At 42.5% G+C, this 26775-nt stretch overlaps 3 protein-coding genes across 3 annotated transcripts in view; 2 read left to right on the forward strand and 1 right to left on the reverse strand.

The window, feature by feature from the left end:
• The window catches only part of LOC121604362 (histone H3-like), a 610603-nt gene that overhangs the window by 366532 nt on the left and 217296 nt on the right, over nucleotides 1–26775 (forward strand). The gene's annotated exons all lie outside the window — the stretch shown is intronic.
• The window catches only part of zgc:163040 (uncharacterized protein LOC100038789 homolog), a 408070-nt gene that overhangs the window by 134151 nt on the left and 247144 nt on the right, over nucleotides 1–26775 (reverse strand). The window contains exon 2 of the mRNA XM_041933847.1: nucleotides 13970–13989. Within this exon, the coding sequence (XP_041789781.1) occupies nucleotides 13970–13989 (20 nt within the window). The remainder of the gene's footprint in view (nucleotides 1–13969; nucleotides 13990–26775) is intronic.
• Nucleotides 1–26775, forward strand: part of ube2o (ubiquitin-conjugating enzyme E2O) — a 37787-nt gene that overhangs the window by 5584 nt on the left and 5428 nt on the right. The window contains exons 2-21 of the mRNA XM_041933826.1: nucleotides 10981–11040; nucleotides 11480–11590; nucleotides 12002–12099; nucleotides 12262–12325; nucleotides 12747–12890; nucleotides 14026–14135; nucleotides 14308–14458; nucleotides 14798–14855; nucleotides 16422–16584; nucleotides 18049–18204; nucleotides 19823–19977; nucleotides 20365–20477; nucleotides 20723–20851; nucleotides 21317–21406; nucleotides 21524–21848; nucleotides 23309–23673; nucleotides 23802–23982; nucleotides 24218–24354; nucleotides 25123–25326; nucleotides 26167–26224. Coding sequence (XP_041789760.1) covers nucleotides 10981–11040; nucleotides 11480–11590; nucleotides 12002–12099; nucleotides 12262–12325; nucleotides 12747–12890; nucleotides 14026–14135; nucleotides 14308–14458; nucleotides 14798–14855; nucleotides 16422–16584; nucleotides 18049–18204; nucleotides 19823–19977; nucleotides 20365–20477; nucleotides 20723–20851; nucleotides 21317–21406; nucleotides 21524–21848; nucleotides 23309–23673; nucleotides 23802–23982; nucleotides 24218–24354; nucleotides 25123–25326; nucleotides 26167–26224 — 2872 coding nt within the window. The remainder of the gene's footprint in view (nucleotides 1–10980; nucleotides 11041–11479; nucleotides 11591–12001; nucleotides 12100–12261; nucleotides 12326–12746; nucleotides 12891–14025; nucleotides 14136–14307; nucleotides 14459–14797; nucleotides 14856–16421; nucleotides 16585–18048; nucleotides 18205–19822; nucleotides 19978–20364; nucleotides 20478–20722; nucleotides 20852–21316; nucleotides 21407–21523; nucleotides 21849–23308; nucleotides 23674–23801; nucleotides 23983–24217; nucleotides 24355–25122; nucleotides 25327–26166; nucleotides 26225–26775) is intronic.

A 26775-nucleotide genomic window follows, 5' to 3' on the forward strand; every position in this document is an offset into this window, starting at 1 on the left:
TCTGAAGTGAACAGGGAGACTCCTGGGGGTTTTATTGCTTTTGATCTTTTGCCTTTTATTGTGCTGATAGTCATTTGTTTTATTTTAGAGACACTCAGCTGGTCAGATTGCAACAGCTACCACAGTCAGTTATTTAGAGCGTCTTCCTGTACAGCTCATTTGAACAGAAAGAAGAGCCTGATGTATGTGTATCCAGTGTATGCTGTGTATACAGCCACTGAACTGAGAAGGCACTAAATGGCTGTGGCAGGTTTCTAGACAAGTAGCAAATGAATGGCATACATTATTTTGTGACCCCCCACTCACCCTCTGTCCTGTAACCTTAGCATGGAAAGGCATGATGTCATCCATCAGCCATCAATCTCATTGACACCTGGTTTTCTTCACTGCGCAGGCAAATCTCTGTGCGACCTGAAACCATTTTTATTGCTTTTGTAACAGTGAAAATGATCTTTTAGCACATTGTTTGCAAAGCTTTTGGAAAGATAGTCTGTTTTCCTGATTTTAAGGTTGTCTACAAATAATGAATGAGAGTCAAAAATGTATTACAACACAAGGGGTGGGAAGAGGGGGGGAGCACTGCAGGTGCTGGATGCTCTGACTGCAGGGTGACTCCCATCTGTCAGCCTGACCCTGCCCCCCTGCCCTCATCCATCCAACTACAGAAGTCTGGTCACACCCCCGCTGAATGGAAACATCTCTGTCCTAAAAGGGTTGACTGCTGAATTATGTTCACATCACTTCACCACACAGATTTCCTTCACCTCCCATCGATCCTCTGCTCATGATCACAGAGATTGTTCTCATCCCCATCCAGGCCTTGGTTCTGCAGAAGCGTTTCAGCTGCAAGACTACCGAGCACTTGGAAAGAGATCGTCTTACAGCTAAAATGCTTTTAAGACAGGAGGCCAGTATCTGTCTTTTCAAACGGTAGCTGTATTAATTCTTGGAGACGTGGAGTTTGCCAAAAAGAAGTATAAAGATATTGGATCCACAGCTTATAAATGAGCAAACTCAGTCTCTGGATTAAAGTGGCCGTCAGCTGTGTGCAAGTGCCACGGCAGTTCTCTAATGAGTGATCACATTAGCTATTTCTATTTGTTTTGTCCACACGTGCTAGTTAACTTAGCACCTGAACCATCTCTTTCAAATAGTCATACAGATCTTTTGTATTCCCTAATTACACATTGCATATGCCATTTGATTATGATAAATATAAATGATGATCTGTTAAGATACTTTTTAAAATGATTATGGTTGGGATAAAGCTTTTGAAGCTGAGTTGTTGGCTGAAAGTGAAAAACAGCCACCCTTAGTTATTTCAAACTGTACGTTCTGCTCTAAATTTACAGCATTAGCACCCTCAGATGAGGGTATGATTGCTGATATGCATCCTTCAGCGCTGTTTGCTCAGGAGTCATCTGCAGGTGCTTTAGGTATGCTGGCAGACGTTGGTGTAATCTGGGACATGTGGTTGTTGCCAAGGCCCACCCAACAGTGCTTTTGAGTGCAGAGCCTTAGTTATGGTTTTGAGCAAGTGCCAGGCAGGCGCGGGAACACACACAAAACACACACAAACAAACTCCCAAACTCCCTGAGGGGCCCTGGGCCTCAGGTTTTGTTATCAGCTATAGCGTTTTTGCATGCCTCCTCTAAAAACAAGAAAAGCAGCTCCAGTACTGCATTGCTGTTGTTTTATCTTACCTGAAAGAAGCCTTCGGGCTTAGAAATATGTCAAAGTCTTGAAGGCTATTTCATGCAGTCCCTCTCTTGTTGTACACTGAAGTGAATCACTGTATAATGGAGCTTTTTTCCACAAGGTCATGCACCTGTTCGTTATTGAAAGACAGTAACCTACATTAATGACCGAGACATAGGTCTAGTTTGAATTTCTGGGCTGTAATTCTTGCCTCCAAAAAGTCCCTGAACCTGTGGTACTTTCACTGTCTCGTTGCTGCCCTCAACACTTTGGAGTCTTGCCTTTTCTATTTTCTTTTTAAACACACTTTTATACACACAGTCCAAAAACAATTCAAACAGCATCGTCATGACTGTGTTGTTGCCTCATAGGCCATCCCAGACATAAATTGTGTTGGATTAAGAGAATAAGAGCATGAGCAATGAGTTTTACCTGTCTTTTTGTCTATCGATCATTCTTTCTGCATCCCCCTCTGTCCCAAACAGCCGTAACACCTGTACATTAGCTGTAAGCTAGCAAGCGTCGGCAGGAACCATCTGCGTCTCCGTCTGGGTTTGTTGTTGTCAGGTCAGTGTCTGACTGAACTCAGCACTCACCAGAGACATGGTTCTTTTGGTCTCCCTCCAGTCCAGAAGGAGCTGCAGATATGTCAATGAAGTAAACTACATTTCCCCTCCAGTCAGCAGTCAACGTGGACCTCCTCCTTCCGGCCGTCCAAAGTTCCTGTGGAACACCAACTCCGCCCCCTGTGCTCTAAGCTACCAGTCCAGACACAGACAGAGCCAGCTAGCACCATGTCTAACTGAGCTAACTAGCTAACGGCAGCTACAGTTAGCAGCAGTTAGCTGTTACTCTCCACTTACACCTTTAAAATCAATAAATGCAGCTGCAGATGTTTACTTCTGTAATGGGGATTGTCCTGCTGATTCTTGGTCTACTGGCTGTTGACAGTGGAGTGTCATCTGTGTTGGTTGCTACACATCTGCTGCATGATATCGGACAAGCCCACCCCTGCCAACAAATTCCCATTTGTACCCTTTGGACTCTAATTACCACTTGGATGATGATGTCAGCAGCTCATATTTACAGTAAATCTTGTATGACAGGGACAGAACATGACCCTAACCATCTTTTCCTTTTCCCAGCTCCCACCTTTCCTCCTTCCCATCTTCTCCATTTCCTATGTTTTCTCCCCAACCCTTCTTGTATTTCTTTCCCTCCCCTGCTTCCCCTTTTCTTACCCTCCCCCGCTCTTTCTTCCCAATCTAACCCATCCTGTTAACCTCCTCCTCCCCCCGTGTTCACCTCCATCCTCTCTCCTCCCTCAGTGTCCCAGCAGACCAGTGTTGGAGAATGTTGACGTAATGTGGTGCTGACTGGATGGTCGTCCAGCTCCTGCCCTGAGATAATGGATCTCATTTGATCCTCTCTTTCTCTGCATAGACCACACATGCGTGCACACACACACACACACACACACACAGAAAGACAAAGACAAACACACAAACAGGAATAGACAGACTCTGAAGTGACTTGCCTCGCTGCTGGAGCCTGCATCCATCCCACCAGCCCTCTTTCCTCCCGTCTCTTCTTTCTCTCCCCCCTTCATCTTCTCATCCTCCCTTTTTCCTCTGCAGTAATGGCCCTGCCCAGTGGGGAGACTGTCTGCTCTCTCTCTCTCTCTCTCTCTCTCTCTCTCTCTCTCTCTCTCTCTCTCACTCACCCCCCTTCTTTTTTCTATCTCACTATCTGCTGTATTTGCTGTGCTGTTGTCTATTTCTGGCTCCTGCTTTTCTTGTTTCCTCACTCTTTCTGTCCCCCTCCTGGGATCCATCTAGATCTCCCACTTGTTGGGCTGGCTGCTTTCTCCTCTGTGCCTCGTTCACTGCTCATCTTCATTTTCTCCCCGTCACACCCTGTCTACCTCTCCTTGCACCCTCCTCCCCTTCGCCATCTTCTCTTCGTTTCCACGACTTTCCCCATCTACTTCTTCACCTCCGTGATTGACTCTCAAGTGCTTTTCATCCCATTCTTCATCTTCTACTCTCTGAATCCATCTTGTGTGTCTGTGTCTCCCTTTTCCTCTATCATTTCATCTTGTGCTTGTTTATGCTCTTTTCCTTCCTCCTTATGTACTGTTCCCTGTAGCCCTTGGTGCCTTCCAACCTTTTCTGTGTCTTTCTTTTTCTCTCGTTTTCCTACTGGTCCTTTTTTGCTTCCGCTCTGAACCTACACAGTACAGAGACTGTTCTATAATAGATACTGTGTGCTATTAGTCCTCTTGTCATTCCCTTGTGGTCTCTGAGGGTAAAAGGTCCTGCTCCTGCTTTCTTTTTAATAGAGCTGTGCACCCTTCCTGTGTGTCTCAATCAATAGCCTTCTGTCAGACAGCACTGTCCTGCAGCAGTGAGGAGACGGTATCAGGGTGTGGAAATTGATTGATGATTCAGTTGTTTATCGCCATATCAACCAAAGTTGCAAGGACCTTGATTTCAATTCCCCCCCCCCCCCCATTCCATTTAAGGGATACATTTAAGGGATATCCTTATTAAAATAGTTATCTCCATCTGCATCTTCATCTTGTCTAGTGTGATGACCTCACACTCCATTTTGTTTAGGAAGCGCAACATCAGGTTAGGCAATGAGGAAACTGTAACAGAGCAGTTCTCCTGACCAAGAGAGAGAGCAGGAGATTGGTCCTCGACCATACGCACACCAATGCACGCAAGCTTTAGAGGTTTCTGAATGCGTTGTGGCAACACTGTGTTCAGCCACATTGTTTTGAATGAGCATACACGGACAGCAGAGATGTGAATTATTCTGCAGCAGTGGTCAAAGAAACTTCTTTTGATTTTGTGACACTTAAAATTGCAAAATTTTGCCTGATTCTCTATGTCATGTGGAGTATCACTAAATAACTTCCTGGTGACCCCAAAAAAGGCTCTGGAGGGTTGGATGGTGCTTGTTTTGTGGTGCACTCAAACCTGATTTTGCCTGGTGAAATTCACTTTAATGTTGCTGTAAGAAAAGCAGCCAAAACAGGAAGTAGCATAGGTAGGGTTGTAAGCATAAACTGTAAGAGCTAGCATGGCTAGCAGGCTAACAACAGCAGTCCACAGTGTTGCAAATGGTACATTTTCTTATTGAACACTTCACTCTCATTACCTCTGTAACTGTCCATGGAGTGCCCTCCTTCTCTGTTACTTGTATTGGTCAGTCTCTCTCAAACTGGGCAAATTCATCAGCTTTCATCTGCTTTGTTGACCTTTGTTTTAAGTTTGATCATGTGGATGCACTTAGTCGGCTAATGCTCTGTGTTTGGAAAGGAAAACGTTATTTTTCCAGTGTGGTTCATCACCGTGTTTAGTACAACATTATGCTACCAAACTACAAAACAGTTCAACATAGCATCTTTCAACAGTTTGTGATCATGCAACATTCAATAACTACCCTCATCAGAATTGTGACATCATGTCCTTTATTTATGGCTATGTTTTATCTGGTTATTTCTGTCAAAACAATGTAATAACCACCAAAAACAATACACAATGTTAAAATAATTGCGGGAGAGAAACATTTAAATAGGTACCTAGTAGGGAATATTGCCTACAAACAGAACAATAATTTCCTGGAATGTCCGCTGGTTGCCTGGCAACTGGTTCCAGCCAACAAATAGTCTGGCATGTTTTTTGTACAGATAAAACAAACAAGTGTAAATCAGTGAGCTTTACAGGTGCTGAGCCAGGCTAGCTCTTTCCCCCTGTTTCTAATCTTTATGCTAAGCCAAGATAACTGGCTGCTGGCTCCGTACAGTCATGAGAGTGGTATCAATCTTCTCATCTGACTCTCAGTAAGAAAACCAGTCAGCATATATTCCAATTTATTTCTTTAAGGGCAGAATCCGCAGGGTTTGTTAGTTGTAGTTTGATAACTCAACATTCAAAGTTGGCCCCTCCTCCCAGGTTCAACGGCTACTCTTGGCTGTGTGCTGGTTACGATCTGGCCCCCGTCCAGTCTGCTCTCAACCCTGCGCGCTGTTATTGGCTGACTATATATTGTTTTATTTAGGAAAATCCTGCCTTTACGCTTCAATCATAATCCACGAGGCTCAACTGAGTGAAGGGTGTGGCTCCAGAAGGCTTCTCTGCTTAGGAGTCTGTTCATCTCCTCTTGGAGAACAGTGAATTATTTTCCCTTTTTCAAAACTCTAATGATGGAGCAAAACCATGATTTGCCTGGGGCTGAAGGCTGAGGTGCAGGATGCAGCTCTGTATGATGGCTGGGCCTTCATTATCACAGATCGATATTTAACACACTGTGGGTGTAATTTTACTTGTAATATATACGCGTACATATACATGCGTATATATACGAGTACAGTGAGGTGTGTCGAGACAAATACAGTATGTACACCTGTTACTACTGCAACCACTTTTATTTTATTTCAAGTCCTGTTTGGTGGATCAAATGTCTTGTTAGTGTAGAGATGAAACTGAAAGACGAGAAAGCCTGGAATAGAAATATGGAGTCTGTCAGAGTGGAGTGCAGGCGTGGCCCGGAGCTGCAGTCCTCTGCAGTGTCTCTTTCACCCCTCCTCCTTGTACAGCACCTGAATAGTGACTTGTGTTAATTAGGCCGGGAAGTCAAAGCAAATACTGTCCTCCATCGATTCTTGTAATCAATCTGGCCCCTTCTACCTTATCAGCCTGGACAGAGAGGCAGCCAAGGTTGTCTTCTATTTCAGAGCCAGGTGCCACACACAAATAGACACACACACATACACACATCCAGGGGCGTTGGACTGGGGGAAGAAGGGGGCTAAGTATACAGGGCTCTCATCTCATCTCATCAAAGATATTAGAATTAATAACTGAGGATGCAGGGAGGGGCCCATAGAGAATGGCTATGTACAGGGTCCAGAATTTTGTGCTGCACTCTTGCACATATCCATTCGTGCACATGCCCCCCCTTTTTTTTCTTTTTCTTTTTTTTTTTTTTTTTTGTTGTCTGACTCTGTGTCCACCAGCACCTTCCCGCCGCCTGTCTCATCATCACTACACCAGCCATAGCAACAGTCAGCTGCTTTGTTGTAACCTAGCTCTCTAGTTTTCTGATCATTTTGCATTGTGTGTTTGCATTGATACTGGCGTCTCAGGGAGATACTTCCCTACAATAAAACGGATTGTAATAGAAGGAGAAAAATATTGCTTTTTTCAGCTTCATATCACTCTGATCAGTGAGAGAGAGCCCTATCCTCCATCCTCTCTCTTTTGTCTCTTCCTGGAGAGTAATCGCCCACTGCAGGGACGTGCTTCTCTGTAGCACAATTGATATGATACAGTTGCAAGGTAAAAGAGAAATTAAAATGAAAATTATTAAGAAGGTAATACCATAACCAGCCATTTTAATAACAGCTGGTTAACCAGTAAATGTCCAACTGGTCAGAATTTGTACTGGGTACCAATACCCTGTTGTGGTTTTGTGAGGCTCTATCTGCTTTCTCTTACAGTGTCCTAAATGCTATTGATTTAAACAGTGTTTTTGAGCTGGTGAGGAAATCAGTTACTACAGTAGCGCACTGCAGCATGATGCACTGAAAGAATATTAATGAAGAAGAGCTGTGTATGTGTGCCTGTCCAAAAAAAAAAAAAATGTTTTGTACTACTGAGCTTCTCTCAGCTAAAAGGTTTAGATGAGGAGGGAGACAGGTGTGTGCGTGTGCGTGTGCTTGTGTGTGTTAGTGTGCGCTCTAACCCCCAGCAACAGAGACATGAGAAGCAGATATGCTGCTCTTTAATAGATTACAAGGGAACATGGCGACCCATCGATCGTATCCCCTACAAACACACTCTCACTCAGTGCCTCTTCCTCTCCCAGAATTCAGTGGTGTAGGGTTGCAACGAGGCAAAGCAGAAGCACTGCCAGGACCTGTGTGTGTATGTACTCAGTTGCTTGTACGTCTGTCCTTGGTAGGATGTTTGGACATCTTTGCACATAAGAAAAAGAGGACAGCTATTCAAAAATAATATGAATATATTGACAGGTTTCATTTTTACATTTGATTTGATGAGACTTTGATGAGATATTTTTCAACCTTTTTTTTTTTTCGTTCTGGCCAATCTCACTATGGGCCGACTTTGCACTTGTGAAATGTGCCACTGGAAATCAACATAAACGTTGACAATGAATCACAGCCTGGTTTACTGGTTAGTTGCCTGGCATTAGATTCTATGAAGTTGATTACAATTGCTGAGCCATGGGGCTCCTCTCTGTGTTTACTTTTGGTCAGACTCGGAGACAAGCACATTTACGCTTTGTAAACTTAATTTACAAAATTAATTTCAAAAGTTTTAGGAGGCTCCTGCTGATTAACAGCAATATACAGTACATTGTTTTGCTGGCGCCATTTTTCCCAGAAGAGGTGTGTTCAAAATGGTCTTGATCTTAGTCAGAATGGCCATAATTATTAGAATAAGAACATGAGACAACACTTGAGTTTGAAAACCAACAAAACAGTAAAACTAACTTTTCTTTTGAAATAGAAGCTTTAAGGTTCCAAATTAGAACAACAGAGGTGCATCATCACCACCAACTGTTGTGGGAACATTGTACGCAGTCCTGTTGCCCAAATCACGTGACCTTGTGAGGCAGCTGGATTCCTACATCATGCTGCACACCCTGAATGAAGAGCAGAGACACCAAAGCTGTTTCTTCATATCATCGCCGGACAATGTCTACAGAATCAAGTCCAGACGTTGTCCAGAGTTGCGCTTTCACCCATGCAGCACATTTGTCCATGTCAGACACACGCTCTGTGCAACGACATCAACACGCCCACTCACTCACTGTGTAGCAGGGTAGCAGTGCATACACTGTGAGTTACGCCATGTAAATTTGACTTAAGTGATATCACCCGTGGTGGAAACGGTACCGCCAAATCTCTGAATTGTATATACCATACTACCCAAGCCTAGATCTGACAGCACATTTATAATCTATGATAACTCTACTGGCTAATACTGAGACTTATATTATCATTGCTTTTACAGTTTAATTATCAGCCACTGTTTAGTTGGCCAACATTGAGTCCTGCTCCAGTTTTCCCGTTTGGTGAAATCTCAGTGAAAAGACCCCGCCCTCCTGCCATTACTTAACATGCAGCAGGCGTCCGTGTTTTTAATTTCTTCAGTCTCTTTACTCCTAATTACATTCTCCTCCTCTGCTTCCATCTGTCTCTGCCCAAACTGGGAGGCTCTGGCTGGCAGTTCACTGCAACTTTGCTGTGCACTCACTGCCAGTAGAGCAGCTTGTGCTGTTGTGCAGAAGAATAGATGCTGGGCCTCCTGCAGGACGCTTATTATAAGCAATTATTATCATATGTTTGTTTGGTTTTTAACTATTGTTCACTTTCTGCCACACAAATTTGTGGTTGCTTATTGCAATCAGATAGGGCCACATGGAAGTACATGTGTAAATGCACCCAGGACTCATTGAGGATGGCCACAGCGGAAATAATAGGACATGTATAAAACAACATTCTCCTCTGCTTTACTCTCCAGCATTCAAGTTATCAAAGACAGCTTCGTCTCCCCCTCGAGAGGAGGGCGTAAGAATGAGAAGTAGAACAAAAATATCAAGAGGAAGAAGCTGGGCAGAGTGATCGGCTCTCAATTGGATCTCACTGTGAACACTGGAGACTCATATTAATACCAGGTGTAAATGTAATCAGGTTGACTAATATCTCAATACAACCTGGGTACAAGATGCATTTTAATGCTAGGTGTAAAGGGGGTCATTGTTATTGAAGCAGTGCTGGCGGGAAATCTCTGCCTCTATCACGCCGTTGTAATTTCAAGTAGGTCAAGTAAAGTAGATGTGTTGAGTGAGTGTGTTTCTGAAGAGATTCAAACAGTAACATGCAGTCCTGCTTCCTCTCTTTGAGAGCTAATATACCCAGAGATGGACAGGATCGCTGTGCTGATTTATAGTTATGGTTGATTGTTTTGGGTGCTAACTCAGGATAGTGCTCACATAGCAAATTTAGTTAGAAGAAGATTATGTAAAAATTGATTTTTAAAGCTCAGGGATGGTTCAGATAAACCCTGGTGTGCAGGCCTGGTTAGCGAAGTGCTTTTGGACTGATGTGAAGGCGGACACTGGAACCCTGGTGCGGACCAAACAACCGGACTGAAACCATTGCGAGGAACGTGAACATGGTTTTAAAAAAAGTATTTCTCTATAATATTAAACACTTAAGCCAGTTAAAGGACCTTAAGTTGTAGTCTTGTAGTAGGTGCGTTAAGAAAAAACAGAATTATTCATTTCAATGAGGCCACAGAGGCTTCCATCAGAAAAAAGCAGTCGTCCGGGGGGTTGAACCTAACTCAACTTTTGCCGCAGTGCAATGTGATGTCATCCAGCAAGGCATTGCTATGGCCAATTAAATATTTGTAAGCACACCTCTCCTGCAGATTTCTGATGTTTACCTGGGGACAGAGGATAAAATGTTAATTTCCTAAAGTTGTGAAATCCTGTCTTGTAGTTACAAACCTGTGCTCAGGGTTTCGAATCTATTACTCAAACTGGCCTTCCTGGCAGGCATAGTGACACAGCAAAATGTTGCTCACAGGAACAAGGTATCCCTCTGGGAGCTGAGCTTGTGCCAAGTTTATCCCAGCAGTTCCTATTTTCTGCCCTCTGTGTCTCGGGGCTTGTAGGTCTTGATCAATGCTGTTTTGGCTTCATCTGTCCATCAAACTGTCAGCCCTGTTGTTGTAAACCATATTGTTTCACACATCCTATTTTTATTTCAACGTGTTGATTAATAATTGATAGTGAGAATATGTTTGCTGACTCTTTCGGTGCAAAACACACGGCTGGATTCTCACACCAGAGGCACGTGCTGGCCAACTCAGTGAAATGTGTCCCCATGTTTGGATAGCAGAATCATTTGATCTGCTCTCAGGGGGCGTTCCAGCTCTGCTGACTGTGCATGTGGCAGTTCTCATGGCCGTGAGTGGGGACAGGACAAGGGTGTGACAAATCATATCAGTCACATTGTCACGGTCCAAGTGTAGATGTGATTAATGTTTAGTTGGTTCAGTTGGAGGTTCCAGGGTTCATCACAGGGTCGTTGATGTGAAAAGTTCTCCTCTGCATTACGAATCATCATCAAATGTCAGTGACAGACACTCAGCAGCAGCTTCTGTTGGTGTAAGACTTCTTAAAGATGAGGTCACACAGCCACCATTTTCTAACCTTGTTTGCTCTTTCTTTCCCAGCTGAAACTTGAAGATCGATCTATTGTCATCAGAGACATCGTGCGACGAAACAATTCAAACGTAAGTAGAGTCCTCTGTCCTCATCTTTTTCTTTCTCTGTAACTCTCCTTTTAACTTCACGTCTCCCCTTCTGTCTTATTTCTTTTTTTTTTTTTTCAATCAAGCCCCTTCTTTGTCAGGTCACTGTTCACTACTCTGTTCCATTTGCTGCATCAGACATGACTGGAATATTATTGCAGGTTGACACAGACAAAACCAAACCCTGTGGAATAACTCCCAATCTGAATATGTATATATACACACACAACATTAAAACTTTGTTGGGATCGTTGTGTGGCTGAAATTCAAGTGTTTTTCTCGTTCACATACCATCAAACCAGTGATGCTTGCGGACCTCAGGAAAGTAAAAAACCAAGTGTTTGCCTTGATGAGGAGGTTACTGGAGCAGTGATGGTAACTGATGTGGTGACGTACTGAACTTGTATTTGTTGCATTACAGGACAACCAGTGTGGTATTGTGACCAACATTGACATCGAGTGTGCAGTGAAACTAGTGGGAACAAACTGTGTTCTGTATCCAGTTAACAGCAAAGACCTGCAGCACATCTGGGTAAGAGAGCAACATTTTTAATAGTGATATGCAGGATCTTCAAAAGAGCTAAGCTTCAGTATGGCAACAAATCCCCATACAGAGTGTATCTGTACCGAAATGTAATGATAAGCATTTTTTTCTGATAATTAATACCATATTAAATAGTTCTTTCCACAGCATTTCCTAGGAACTTATCAGGAAACTACAAACCTGTAAAATAAAGCATTATCAAATGAATTTATCAGATACCACAACCAATACTTATAATAACTCGTTTTTAGCGGTGGTTATTGAATATGAGTATGAATATAAGCAATTACTGTGTATCTTCATAATTACTGTGTCTAAAGGGATTTTTTGATATATTTTCAAATTAATAGTTGTGCTGTTGGGATTGTGTTCATCGCTGTTCCTCATTGTGTTCTGCAGTCTTTTATGTACGGCGACTACATTGCCTACGACTTCTGGCTGGGGAAAGTGTACGACCTGACTAATCACATCATCCTCAAGCTCTCCAATGGAGCCAGGTAGACTGTGTGTGTGTGAATGTGTGCGAGTGTATGTGTGAGATAATACAACGTGTGCTGTGGCCATGTTGGAGTCTGCCAGTGTCAGCGTGCTGGCACACGTTCATCTGTGTCAAATCCAGTGAATGTCAGCTGGTCGTCTCTCTCTTTGCCGTCCTTCAGGTGCTCCATGAGTGTGGAGGACGGTGCCAAGCTGTACGACGTCTGTCCACATGTCAGTGACTCGGTATGTAGCCACAAGCGCTAATCTGTCACCTTAGGCACAGCCACCCCGCGCAGAACAGCTATTATTCAGGGGTCAGATCCATTTACAAAAAGCTCATGTCTAGACGGAAGCACCTGTTTCATAGTCTGTAAACAGTTCTTATTTGTTATAATCTACAATTAAGAATTATTGTGTTCATTTGTTTTGTGTATTTGTTGCCTTGTCCTCAACGATTGACACTCAAATTAACATTCTTGAAACAGCCTTGAGGTTTGTTTATTGCAAAATTGCTGCATTGCTGTTTACATAGGCAAAAACTGGACTTTTTTAATGCATATATTGAATATAATGCATTCTTGGCTTTAACAGCTGATAACTCATCTACACCACGTTCTCAACTCTTCCATCGTATTGTGTCCTTGCCACTGTGTTTATTCTTTAGGGTCTATTCTTCGACGAGGCGTACGGTTTCTATCCAGGCCAAGTCCTGATTGGTCCAGCCAAAGTCTTCTCTAATGTACAGTGGCTTTCAGGAGTCAAGCCTGTCCTCAGCAGGAAGTGCAAGTTCAGGGTGGTGGTAGAGGAGGTAAGATGACGACGATGACGACGATGACGACGATGACGATGATGACGATGATGACGATGATGACGATGACGACGATGATGATGATGATGAGAATGACTTTCTTTGAACACACCTGTCTTCTTTTCACTGCAGCATCCATTATTTGATTAAGCGAAAACAACCCATTTATGGACATTCTGACATTGTATTAGTGACTATATTTACATGTATGCTAATATTCGACACGACAATATTCCAGATTTGAAAGGTGGCATGTAAACAGTGTGTTCTGGTTGGATTTTCCAAACTAGGCCTTGTTCCGAATGGAGCATTTACTGATTGAGACATGTGGAATATAAGGGCATGGTTTAGGAGCATCCTTTGGACATATATACAGCGCATTCGCAACCTGCATCACTATTGGGGTTTTTACTGCTGTAAAGCAGCCTCTTGCCTGTATATGGTCAGCTCTGTGCGTTGCCTGGCCAACAGGAGAAGCACACGTTTTAACATTATGAAAGTCTTGCATGTCAACAAGGTTTTGGATATTTGCAAATATTGCAATGCAGACCTTTTCAAGAAGGTGGCTGAACGACAGAAAGGAGGAAGGTTATGTTCGTTAATTAGAGGATGCTTAGATACAGTGGGAAGTGGGAATATTAGTGGAATATTCATTTTCTTTAGCCATGTAAACATGTATATTGTATATATAATACTTATATACTTATTGTCTTTTTCTTAATAGGGACAAAAAACTGAATATTTTGTGCATGTAATTGTAGTTGCCACTTCCAACTGTTGAGTATTAGCGTTCTCATTATTAATAATGGTGACAGACTGTAAATGAAGTTCTTTCTAAATGCAGCACTTGGTTGTACAGTGTGGATAATTAAACCCATTCTGCGTAAGACAAGGCAGTACTATTTTTAGTAGCAGAATTGTATCACTACAGTACAGTAAAGTCACTAACGTGCTGAGTAAAAGTCAGTGAAAGAGCCTTGTTCTCATCAGTGTTAATAAAAGACCCTGATCATACATTGTATATCTATCCAGAGACAAGCTGTATTGGCGTCATATGTAGTAGCTGACTAAATTGGGACGTACATGTAATTGGGTGTGTCTGCTTACCTAACTGGTTTCCATGGTGTCTCCTCAGGTAAAAGTGGTAGAGCTGAAGGTGACGTGGATCACCAAGAGCTACTCTCCCAAAGGTTCTGACAGCGTCTATCCTCCTCCCTCCACCATCACACAGGAGAATCTCTGCAGGTCAGTCGCAATATTCATCCACATGTCCTCACGCAAATTTATTTCTGCTGTTGGTGTGAGCTCAATTTGTCTTTGCTTGGAGTGTATTTGATTCTGTTATTTTCTTACAGCTTTGAGAATTCACATGAATGACTAAATTGCTATATTGTGCCTCTGTGCTGGTCTGGTCTAGGGTGAGACGTCTAGGATACTACGACCACACCCAGAGGCAGCTGGGAGAGAGAGCCCTGTATGTTTTCCCGGCTAAGGGGGACGCCACACGCATCACCTGTGAAGGACCTGAGGGTGCCCCTGTCCTGCCTGAAGACCCTGTGGCCAGAAAAGTGAGGCTAAATGTGTTGTTTATATATGTCAGCATATATAGATTTAACTGTGCTCTTTTAGAGTATATGTAGAACTTGTAACCTGTTGTAAAAATAGAGGTCAATACAGCCTGTTACCCCCCCAGGAACATATTAACGTTTAGTCACCGGTTTTACACTAGAAGTTAATGAACAGGAGATGATCACGATTCCGGGTGTATTTTAAGAAATTTGTCCTCGAATTTTGTATATCCCTTGGTATTACGAACACTGCCGGTACTAAACTGTGAGGCATTTTTTGATTATCTTCAAACTTTCACTGTGTGTGTGTGCGTGCGTGTGTCTGTGTGTCTCATGCAGTTGAAAAGGATGTTCAAGAAGGATTCGGGGAAGAAGACGGAGAACGCCGACACACAAGGTGCCAATAAACACCCTGCAGAGAAAAGACAGAATCCAAAGGAACGCACAGTACACACAGTACACACACACACACGCTCCTGCTCCCAAATGTTGTCGGTGTTGCCTCCATCATGAACTCAGCCAGGCTCTAATGTTGAAGAATTTCACTCAGCTAAAAATAGACTTGTCTGCCAACGAGAAATCAAACATCAGCGCTACAACACAAGTGAGCATTTTAAGTCGAGCCTGACTGATGCATGATATGATGATAATCACAGGGTGAAAAGGTTTTATTTGGCCCAGTTTCCCCACATTAACAACTTTTTATTTATTTGACTGGAAATCAATCATTTTAGCAGATATATTCATTTATCAGTCCGGTAACACAAAGAACTGAACCTGAGTTTGTTGGTGTTACATTAGGTAATGTCCTGTTTGGTTCATTTCCTGGAGTCCGTTTTTTTGCACTCAGTCCTGCTACCTGCATTCCCTTATTGGAAATGAAGTAGACATGAAAAGGCATATTTGATTTGAGTCCATTGTGTCTACTTATTTGGAAAAAGCTTTCATAAAGCTTACATCACAAAATTAGAAACAAAACAATCTGTATGAAGGAAAGCTGAAATTAATAAACTACACACATTCCCACACCAGACACTACTTCATCTAATGTTACTGTCATATTTGCTCTTAATATAGGGTTTTTCACTGTCTAATGTCCCATTTTGTACACATTGTGGTCACAACATATATTGTTGCCATATTTCTTGAGGATTTGGATTCTTTTAACCTTTAAGTATCTGCCTCAGAAATCCTGTATCGGTTGGGTAGTTTCAGCTGATTTTTCAGAAAGCATTATCTTGTAAATCTCTCTGGTCCAAACAATCTGTTTGGTCTCTGTGAGCACTGCTGCAGTGGTCACACTTAATCATTAGTCAAAAACATGGTCATCTCCTGTTTCAGCAACGCAGTCAGACAGAGCCTTTACTATTAGCTGTAAGGCAGAAATGAGAGCAAGTGCAGGTAAATTAGATTTGTGAGTGAGTGTTAAATGTGAAAAGATAAGCGGAATAAAGAGGGCATAAATTTCTCCCACACTCAAAGTGCTTACTCATTTATAATTGTCAGAAAAGTGAGCGTTATTTTTTGCTTGCATCTTCCCTACAGTAGCTGAGAACTAAGTGTCTCCATGCGAAGCAGAGTCAGAATGATTCAAGGCTCCTGTGAGACACGAGGCAGTCCTTTCCACAAATGGGCTTCAGTACAGAGGGAACAAACTAATTGGAAACTGAGCTGGAGTGCAGCACACTTGAGCTGAGAAATAAGTCTGCCTGCATGATGAGACTGTCTCGCTGTAAAGCATTAGCAAATTAAAAACCTGAAGCACTATGATCATATACTTTTTCCCTAAATGTCATGATTCACCAGAGACTGGTAAATGAATATAATAAATGTTATTTTCAATTGTAAAGGATTTTGTGTTTTACATATAACTATTTTCTCTCATGTTTAAAAGGTTGTCCATCCATCGATATCTTAAGGTACAAATTCAAAAAATGTCCTCTCCCGTTTTATCTCTCACCAGGCGAGCTCAAACCAGAGCAGACAGATTCCTCTCATCCCAACAACAACGGCCCTGTGGTTCCCATCCAGAACCCACCGGACTCCCAGAACACCAACGACACCTCGGCTGAACACGGGGAGCAGGACGCTGACGACGAGGCTGCAGAGGACACTGACGATACCAGGTGTGTTAACATTTAGCTATTTGGTTGTTTGTTTGTTTTAGAATGTCATAGACAGGGTGTGGACACAACAACATGAGCTTCTGAAAAGAATAATGTGATCTCGACAGCATCAGTCAGACGGAATCAGAGAATATTTTGCTTTTATTTTTTGGAAAAATTACTGGAACAGTTCATCTAATATCAAAAGTAGTTGCCAATAAAATTACTACTGATCGACTAATCAATTAATAGACTTATTATTCAAGCTAATATAATGAAATTCAGTTAAATAACATTGCTTATTATGGCAGAGCTTCATTTGGTCAATATCTGCAGCCACGACTGTTCTGTACAGCAGTTGCACTGATTTTACTTACATGTGGGACAATAAACGACAGCATGTTAGAAAGAGCTGTCTCGACTCCAGGCTTGCAGTAGTTGTGGCTAATTATTCTGCCTGTTGTAATTTCCCCGGTCGAATTTGCTTGCAGTTTAAATCTAATAATGTTAGTCACTCATTGTTGATTTTGCTTGGTTAAGTTTGAGTTGCATTATTGATGAAGCTGAGCCAGTTTCTTTCCATCCTTCCAAATCCATTTCATGAGAGTGTTGGTGTGTGATTGAGAGGGAGGTATGAGACACACGGTAACACACACACCTTATTCAGGTTTGATTACACTTTTTTATTACTGAAATATGGGGTATAGTTGAACAGGTGAATTATCTCTCAAATATGTGATGGAAATAAATTTTCTCTGTCTGGCAACCAAAGGCTGGCACTTGGCTGAGAGCGTCATTGCAGCTTTTTCCAAAAGTTACAGTTGGGGCCTCAGAAATGACCACAGAGCTGAATCATCATCATCATCTCTTAAACACAACCTCAACCGAATGTGAACCATAAACACCTCATTAATGTAGTATTTATAGCTGTTACACTGGATTTCATTAAATTTTGCATGTTGTGTTTACAGTTCGTCCTGTATGTCTTCATTCAGACAGTTGTTTGAAAGATCTCTGTGTAAACTTCAGATAGTTCTGCATTAAGTCCAGTTTTTACTTGCTGTACTGAAGATTAAAGCTTTAACAATTGGTCAACTAGTTGATTAGTTTATGACAGAAATAAATGATCATCGACCATTTTGATAAGTGCTTAGTTGTCTTAAACTTAAACTATTTTTTTCAGCAAACCTGCCAGAAATTCTCTGGTTTCAGTCTCTTAAAAATTAACATTTGCAAGTACTTTGTTTTCTCTGATTTTAATGGAGTATAATTTATCTTTTGAACCGTTGGTTGGACAGAACAAGTAATTTGAAGATGTCATGTTTGAAGTTTAAAGGGCTTTTTTCCACTACTTTCTGACTTTTAACAGACCAATCTTGAAGAGGAAAACTATCCTGTGTATGAATGTACGTGTGTGTGTGCACAATATGTATAATTAAATAAGATATGGTCTCAATTAACCTGCGACTGTAATCCTGGCTGCAGCTCTCTGACGTCATCGGCCAGCTCCACAGCCTCTTCTCAGAGCGGCGGTCTGGGAACCAACCGGAAGAAGAGCATCCCGCTCTCCATTCGTAACCTGAAGAGGAAGCATAAGAAAAAGAGAACCAAGTTTTCCCGCGAGTTCAAGCCCGGAGACCGGTGGGTTAACCGTGGGGGAATCACACACCAGTCCACAAAACTTCTCATTCTCCTCTCTGAATGCTACAATCCAATCACACATGTAGTCATCTTTGTTGCTTGTCTTGTGTCGTACTTTGTTTCTTCCATTCTTTTTTCTGCCTTTCTCTTTTAGTATTTCATCCCATCATAACTCCATCCATCCGTCCTCCTCATTTCTTACTGCCAGTACATTTTTCCAACTGTTGGTAAACCTTTCTCTGGTTAGTGACAAATGAGACCATTGTGGCGACCAGTGAGCCTTTGTGTTTTTTTTTTTTAAGTCTGACGGTGCTTCCTGCACATTTTTACCCTGGAAAAACCTGACAGCACTGTTGTCTGTGTGTCCCTCCGTCCTATCTCTTGTTTGTCAAAAGGCTCATGTCTCGACCTGTGTGACGGTGACACTGGAGCTCGACAGCAGCTGCACACGCAAAATCTTTGAGTGCAGACTACTGATGGTGTCATTTCCTCAACCACACACGGCCACACTCATCCTCAGCTTACAAAGCAGATCTCACACACTCTCCCTTGCTTTTTTTACTTCACCAAACATACCACAACTCTGCAGATTTTCTGCTCTTTGGCATTTAGCTGCCAATAAAATTTGTGTTTTCCGAAACAAAACCTCAGATTCAATTATAAGTTGTCTTTACAAATTAGTGCTGGTTCCCAATATACCAGTCACCTGCATGTTGTCAACACTGTCACATGACTGCTTGCTTTTTGTGTGTGTATTGGACTGCATATTTCTATGTACTGTGATTTCCTTTGTGTCCTTTATTTGTGTGGAATATTTAAGAGAGGGATCAATATGAGGCTGAATGACAGGATTTGTGCACTTGAATGACAGAGCAGTCCAGGACTACAGTAGTCTACTGATCTAGCATTGCGATCCTATAACATTGTTGGACTGATGATGGACAGTTTTTGAAACATGGCCAAAATAGACGCAACACAAGAAGAGATATGTTCTCTTTTGTTTAATGCATACCTTTTCCTTATTAAAACATGGTGTCTATATTACCCACAACACAACTCAAATGCCGGCAGTTTCTTCACAGGTTCATGTTCCTAATGCTAGTTGTGGCTAATGTAGCCACCACTTGACTTTGCTGTAAAATCGGTAGAGCTCCCTTTTAAGAGCGTCTCCTACTGTCTCATATCTGGGAACAGACAAGGTTAAAAAGACATCAACCCAGAAATTCATGTCATAACATACAGAGATTGTATGGTTTTTTTGCAGGCAGGGCAAAATGAAGAGGGGAAGAACTGAGATCTAGAACAAAGAAAAAAGTGAGAGGGAAGATTGAGGTCCAACGAGATGGGAGGTGAAGATAGTGGTTGAGTGAAAGTAAATGGTGCAGCACATAAGAAGACAGGAAGAGGGGCAAATAGGAGCAGAAACATCTGATAGTACCGTAGATTTCCTTTTGTGATGAATGAAACAGAAAGAAATGCTCCTCTGAATGAGAAGAGGCAGAGTTTTTACGTTTGAGCCTGATACATTTCTACAAAACATTCTTCTTACCAGGCCAACACAAATCAAACTGAGCAAACCTGTCTGCTGCAGCCATGTGTCACTCTGCTGTGTTTACAGGGTGGCAGTGGAAGTTGTGTCCACAAAGACCACTGCTGATGTGATGTGGAAGGACGGGAGGGTGGAGAAGGGGATCCGATCAAACGACCTCATCCCCATCCAGCACCTCGACAGCCACGAGTTCTGTCCCGGAGACTTTGTGGTAGACAAACGACGTAAGGAAAATAAATTTTCTGTTGTTGTTTTATTTCACTTTGTTCCTTTTCACTTTTTCTGAATACTGAAGGCGCAGCATGTGTCAGATTTCTGTCCCTGTGGACTGCGATGAGATTTTTTTATATAGGCCATCCTGCCACCCTGTACCTACTGTATCTGGGTCATTTGCTGAAACTATGCCAAGTTTGTGTGTGTGTGTGTGTGTGTGTCTGTGAAATGGACTGAAAAATACAGAGATGCATTTTAAGGCTGTGTTGTTGTATACTCAAGTCTCCATTTTCTTCCAGACAAATGCATCTTTATTTGTTCTAAATCTTTGCATTTAGAGGTTTGTGTGTTTGTATTTTAACTGTGCACTTCGTGCGTGCGTTTGTTTGCTCTCTCAGCCCAAGCCCTCCAGGACCCAGGAGTGTACGGTGTGATCCAGTCTGGTGATCACAAGGGCAGAACATGTGTCGTCAAGTGGATCAAACTCAACTCCTCCAGCGACGACGTGGAGGTCAGTCAGGAAAACAAGAAAGTGAAATACTTGACGTGTGTGTGTCAGAGAGAGACGGAAACATGAAGAATATATTGGTGGTGTTACGGGGGAGACGGGGGCTGTGGGGGACTTGCCTACACTCCTTCATGCACTGCCTGCAGGTGGTCTTATGTTGTGACACCTGGCTGCTGCGGGGCACTCTTCAATTTTCTGACAGAAATGAAGATGGGCCTGGTGTTCTTTTTTTTTTTGCTTTAATCCAGGTGATCGGCATGGAGGAGGATGTCAGCGTGTACGACATCGCAGATCACCCCGACTTCCACTTCCGCACCACTGACATCGTCATCAGAATTTGGAACTCAGAGAACGGGCAGAACGACTGTGAAAATGAGGTGGGAACAGTTAAAAACATCTTTTCTGTCACCTGTCTGTCGTGTGCACTGCACATTACCAGCCTGCCCTTCTGATTAGGATGCTCGGTGAACTTTTCTCCTGCACCGCCCTCAGGGCAAAATGACCACTATTAATACAAACTATTTCATTATCCAGCTGGTGAAGCCAGACTGTTGTCACTTTAATACCCTCATGGCTTTTTAGAGCAACCTTAAAAATGTTACATGTTTGAACCCTTTCTGGCAATGCTTTTAGGAAATCAAGTGCTTCAGTACAGTATATCGCTCCCTTCATCCAAGAGTGTCATATTATGGAGTAATGGACACTTTGTTCTTTCAGTCATGTCAGTTTAATTTAGATTTCCGAAATCACAAATTTGCCTCAGAGGAATTTGCAATCTTTACAACACATAGTATGTTATGTTATGTTGATAAGCGTGTTTCTCTACATCCTCCTTCCCTCAGACATCAGTCGGCCAGGTCTCCAGGGTGGATGTGAGCAGCAAAGTGGAGGTGGTGTGGGCGGATAACTCCATGACCATTGTCCTACCACAGGTAAGCATTTCTCCTTGATAAAATTGAATGTTGTTTCTGACATTGGAAGCGAGACGTCTGTTGCTGATGGTTTCTGAATTAACACACTCACTCACTCACACACACACACACACACAGCACCTCTACAATGTTGAGTCTGAGATCGAGGAGACCGACTACGACTCGGTGGAGGAGACCAGCAGCGTCCTTTCCACTGAGGAGTGGGAGGACGAGAGCGACAGCTGGGAGACGGATAACGGCCTCACCACGGAGGACGACAGCCATGTCAACAACGCAGATGTCACCGACACAGCCACCCCCACCCCCACCCCCACTGGCTCCACAGCGTTCATCATCCCCCCTCCAGAGGGCAGCAAAGCTGGGGTCACCAGCCCCACTAAAGGACCCCCGGGAGAGGAGGGAGAGGCATCTGTGGCTGTGGCTAGTCCTGCTTCTGGAGGAGGTGGGGAGCTTATTTTATGAGATTCATATTATTGTTAGTTTTAGGGGAATATTGTCAACTCCACAGTGCAACACTTCGATCATTCTGTTTGAATATTGTGTCGCCACTAATGTGATAGTTTGTCCTCTATAGGACAAAAAAAATAAGAGCTTTTTTGTCCTACTTAAAACTTAAGTGTTAATAAAGCCTTACAAAATATTCTAGTGCAGTCTGTGTCTGTAGGCAAGGCATTATTTATGTAGCACAAGTCTATTTTATTGAGAGAAATAAGACAATACAACAGCTCCAAAAGAAGAAAATAACACAAGAAACACCCACCCGCAGACACTGACACACACACACACACACACCACAGTAACTGATCGTAAACCAGAGAAAATAGAAAGACTGTCACAGATCTCAGGTCATCAGTGAGTTTGCTCCAGAGAACAGGACCAGCATAACAAAGAGCATCGTCACCAGATCTAGATCTTATATTAGGTCTGGTAAAAAAAAAAAACCCACCTGATGACCTGAGAGATCTGACTGAACTGTGGTCAGTGAGCAGGTCAGAAATGTACTGCAGAGCCAAACAAGGATGTGCTGCAAAGACTGTAAGTAGAATTTTGAAGTTGATTCAGTTTTGCACTGAGAGAATGAATTAAGTAATCCAGGTAAATGAGTAAGATGTTCAGCTGTGCATGTCCTCTGAGGACTTTGGCTGCTGCATTTTGAATGAGCTAAAGTCTCACTGTTCTTTGTCTTTAATTGCTATAATGGGCGATTTTACACCTGTTTGACCTATTAATAGATAACCCTGGTGTTATTCTGTATTTGTTTTTGTCAACAAATCACACAAAAAGATCAAAACTAGCAATAGATTGACCCCAATAACAAGTATTGCCTGTGTATCCAAAGCCTGATATAGTTTATTCCTCTGTGCCTTAGAGCTCAACTGTTGTCTAAAAACAATTAAAACCCATTAATGAGCCACACTGTTGCACTGGGTGACATCTTTCACTATGATTAACAGTGACGCTGTGATTTATTTTGAGTTCATCAAACATAAACGATCCCACAGCTGTAAATACTCACTAGAAACTACTTCCATAGAACTCAGTAAATGAATGAGCCTTTTTTCATAATTAAACTGGTCATAAATACATACTGTTTTATGGGTTTTGCTTCTCAGTGAATGCAGTCTTTTGAGATGATAGGTTTTTGATGTGATTTGATGTGAGTCTAATTGGCATTGGCAATATATTTTTTATAGTCTTTTGCATAAATTGTACATACATATAGGCAACTTCTTATTTTGTATTTTTTATTTCTATTGCCTTTGCTAGTGCTATTTCTATTGCTTGCTGCATGTAACATCCAAATACCCCATCTGGAGATTAATAAAGTCTATCTTGTCTTATCTTATCTTATCTAACTATACCACCGTGATTTATTATGCACTTATAATCCTGCCTTCTTAGGAACCACCCCGGGGGCAGTCAATGGAGCGGAGAAGCCCAGTAAAGACGGTGCCTCTCGAGGCTTCAGGGAGTTGAAAGAGGCCTTGAAGATCCTGGAGAGCCTGAAGAACATGACCGTGGAGCAGCTCTGGACCGGCGGCTCTCCAACTTCCCCGACCTCTGCAGAACCCACTTCCACAACTCACGTGGCGACTTCGGTGACGCCCTCAGCCCCCGAGAAACCGACCAAGGAGAAACGCTTCCTGGACGACATCAAGAAGCTGCAGGAGAACCTGAGGAAGACGCTGGACAACGTGGCCATCGTGGAAGAGGAGAAGATGGAGGCTGTGGTGGAGGCAGGCGGCAGTGGAGGAGCAGGGACAGAGGTGGGTGTCTACAACGGTTGTGTACACAAACTTGCCAGTACAATCCAGATGAATAACATTAAATAAAAGCCACATTTTGACACTTCATGTCTTCATTGCGTTTTACTTACTGGTCTGTTACTGTTCAGGCAGAGCGAGCTGGAGAGGAGAAGCCCCAGCAGGAGCCGCAGACACCGGTGGGTGGACAAGAATGGCCCAGCGAGTTTCTCAGTGACACACCAGTGCTGTGCCAACAGAGTGGGGGCAAACCTGGCGTCACCTTCACCAGTGCCAAGGGAGAGGTGTTCTCTGTGCTGGAGTGGGCACCAGGTGAGGAATGGGAATATATAATGGATAATTATTTTATTACTTGTTCCCTTCTCCTCCTCCTCCTGTCTTTTCCCTCTTTCTATTTCTTTCTGTCCCTCTGTTTCTCTGTGTTTGAACCTACTTGGCAGTCTCTACTATCAACTTTAATTGGATGAATGACAACACAATCTACACTTCTGTGTTGCTGTTCAATCACCATCTGTCCGTCCTCTCTGTTTCCTTTTTTTTTTTTTAGACACGCACTCATTCAAGAAAATGGAGTTTCAGCCAGCGGAGGCAAAGAAGTTCTTCAGCACAGTGAGGAAGGAAATGGCTCTACTAGCAACTTCCCTACCGGACGGCATCATGGTCAAAACATTTGAAGATCGCATGGTGGGTTTGCTGTCATTAATGTCATGGTAAAAGACTTCATTAGATAAGTATTCTTACTTTTGCAAAAAACTCACCCACACTGGAGGCACTGACAGCCTCTATCCGCCTGTGTGCTGGCTCACTGCCAGAATTTATTTTGTCCGGTCAGAATTCCTTGCAGGGTTGCGTTATGAAAAGCTGATACTACCTTCTCAAATATGGCTCAGCAAGATTTCAAGCCTGTGAGACGATGTGGTTGTAAATCACCCTTTTTAAAACCTGTACGCAAACTGTGCGTGAAGGTATTTGCAAAAGTGTTTTTTGTGAAGTACGAAATTGTCAGCAGAAAACTGTTACACTCACACAGACATGCACATATACACACATTTACAACCTGCTTTTGGTTGTGAAAGGTTTTCACAGATACGTTTGATATACAACCACAGAGCATCGTTTCACAAGCTCAAAATCTTACTGAACTTTTTTTTTTTGGCCTCCAAAACAACAGCAACAGAGAGAAGTAGTTGGATCGTCTATGTTTAAGAGAGCAGTAGGGTTTCATGGAAAAAGGGAGGATTAATATTTAAATACTCATAAGTAGCAACCTGAAGATAGAGGTTTAAGATAGAAACTGCCAGTCCTGATGACAATGTACTGCTTTGTTCTCTTAATCTGATCATATTCTCTGACAGTAACCTCACTGCTACGCATGAAACATTCTCTTTTAAATTACACCGACTGCACACATCATAAAATGTGTCAAAGAGATCTTTGCTTTCTTCCACGCAGGACCTGTTCTCAGCTCTGATCAAAGGGCCGACTCGTACGCCCTACGAGGACGGTCTGTTCCTGTTTGACATCCAGCTGCCAAACATCTACCCGGCTGTGCCGCCACTGTTTCGCTACCTGTCGCAGTGCAGCGGCCGCCTCAATCCCAACCTGTACGACAATGGCAAGGTCTGTGTCAGTCTGCTGGGCACCTGGATTGGCAAAGTGAGTGCTGTTTTACTTGATTACTTGATTTAAGCTTAGAGAAACAATAACAGCCATCAGTTTTACAGTACAGAGTGTTCACCTCAAACTCAGACAGCTGCAGAAACTGATTTAAACCTACTCTTTTGAACCAACCCCCTTCTCCAGCCAATGCTCATGTTTCTGCTCCGATACCTAAGAACTTTGACAGTTTTGTCTAAAAACATTTCAATTATGGTAACTGAATGTAGCACAAATGGTAGGGTGCTGCACAAAAAAAAAAAATCAACTAATAAATCATTTAACAAAGCATTTATTAATCTGGCTGGATTCACTGCTGTCTGTTTTATATCATTACAAACTAAATACTTCATATAGACTGACAAAACAACACATCTGAAGACATCACCTTGGACTCTTGGATGTTGTGTTGGATATTTTTCTCAATTTTCTATCATTTTATAGACTGAAAATAACATGAAATATTTAATTTGAAATAAAACCTCAATGGATGATGAAAATAATCATTAGTTGGAGGACAGTATGTTTATGGCAGACCACCTGAGCGTGTATTGCTGCTTCTGGAAGGCCTCACACACCTGCAGCTGCTGCAACATGTTCAGTTCATTAACATGTCAGCAGTCACGTGATACTTAGAGTGGACTTTTGAGGTTAAATACTCTGAAAATTGAACTAGAGGACAGAAGCTTTACTTCCAAAGGTTGTTGCAGTGGCAGACACTACGCCATCTACAGGGCAGAGTGAACATGGTATATCAACTGCAAATCCTGAGAACTCTGATTTCTCTGTGCTTTTCTCAACATTTAGTGCTGATTTGTTCTCTTTTGATGCAATCCACAGGGCACTGAGAGATGGACCAGCAAATCCAGTCTGCTCCAAGTCCTCATCTCCATACAAGGTTAGTGCGCTCACACACACACACACACACATACACACTCCCCCCTCTCTTCTCTGCAGCACAAAAATGTTTTATTCATGTGTTCATTTGCTCAGAAGGGCTTCAAGTGCAGTGTCGCACACAGTCATTCAACTGAATGTATCCGCCTCACACACAGACAATACACCACTCCCATAAAACCTCTTCTTCATAAAACATCTGCAGTCTGGCCTGCCAGACAGATTGAGTCCAGATTGTTATTCACTTATTGTGTTGAACCAAGTCAGTATCCGCTGGCTCGGAGTTGATGCTTCTAAAATGTGTCTTTAACTGTGCAATGCAGTATTCATTCAACTGCATGTTGAATGAATACTGCACCTCACCAGGTTTGGTTAAATGTCCTCCACCACCTTGTGAAAAACCACTCTGAACCTGCTGGAGCTGTTTGTCAACTTGACTTGAATTCCTTTTGTCTCATTAATCTCGTGTTGCACAGAATGGATTCTGTATAATCTTAAATCCAAGTGAAAATCCCACCTTCCTTCCTTTCTGTCTCCCAAATATCCTAGACC

Source organism: Chelmon rostratus, chromosome 3 (genome assembly GCF_017976325.1).
Source record: "Chelmon rostratus isolate fCheRos1 chromosome 3, fCheRos1.pri, whole genome shotgun sequence".
NCBI classification, from domain to species: Eukaryota; Metazoa; Chordata; class Actinopteri; order Chaetodontiformes; family Chaetodontidae; genus Chelmon; species Chelmon rostratus.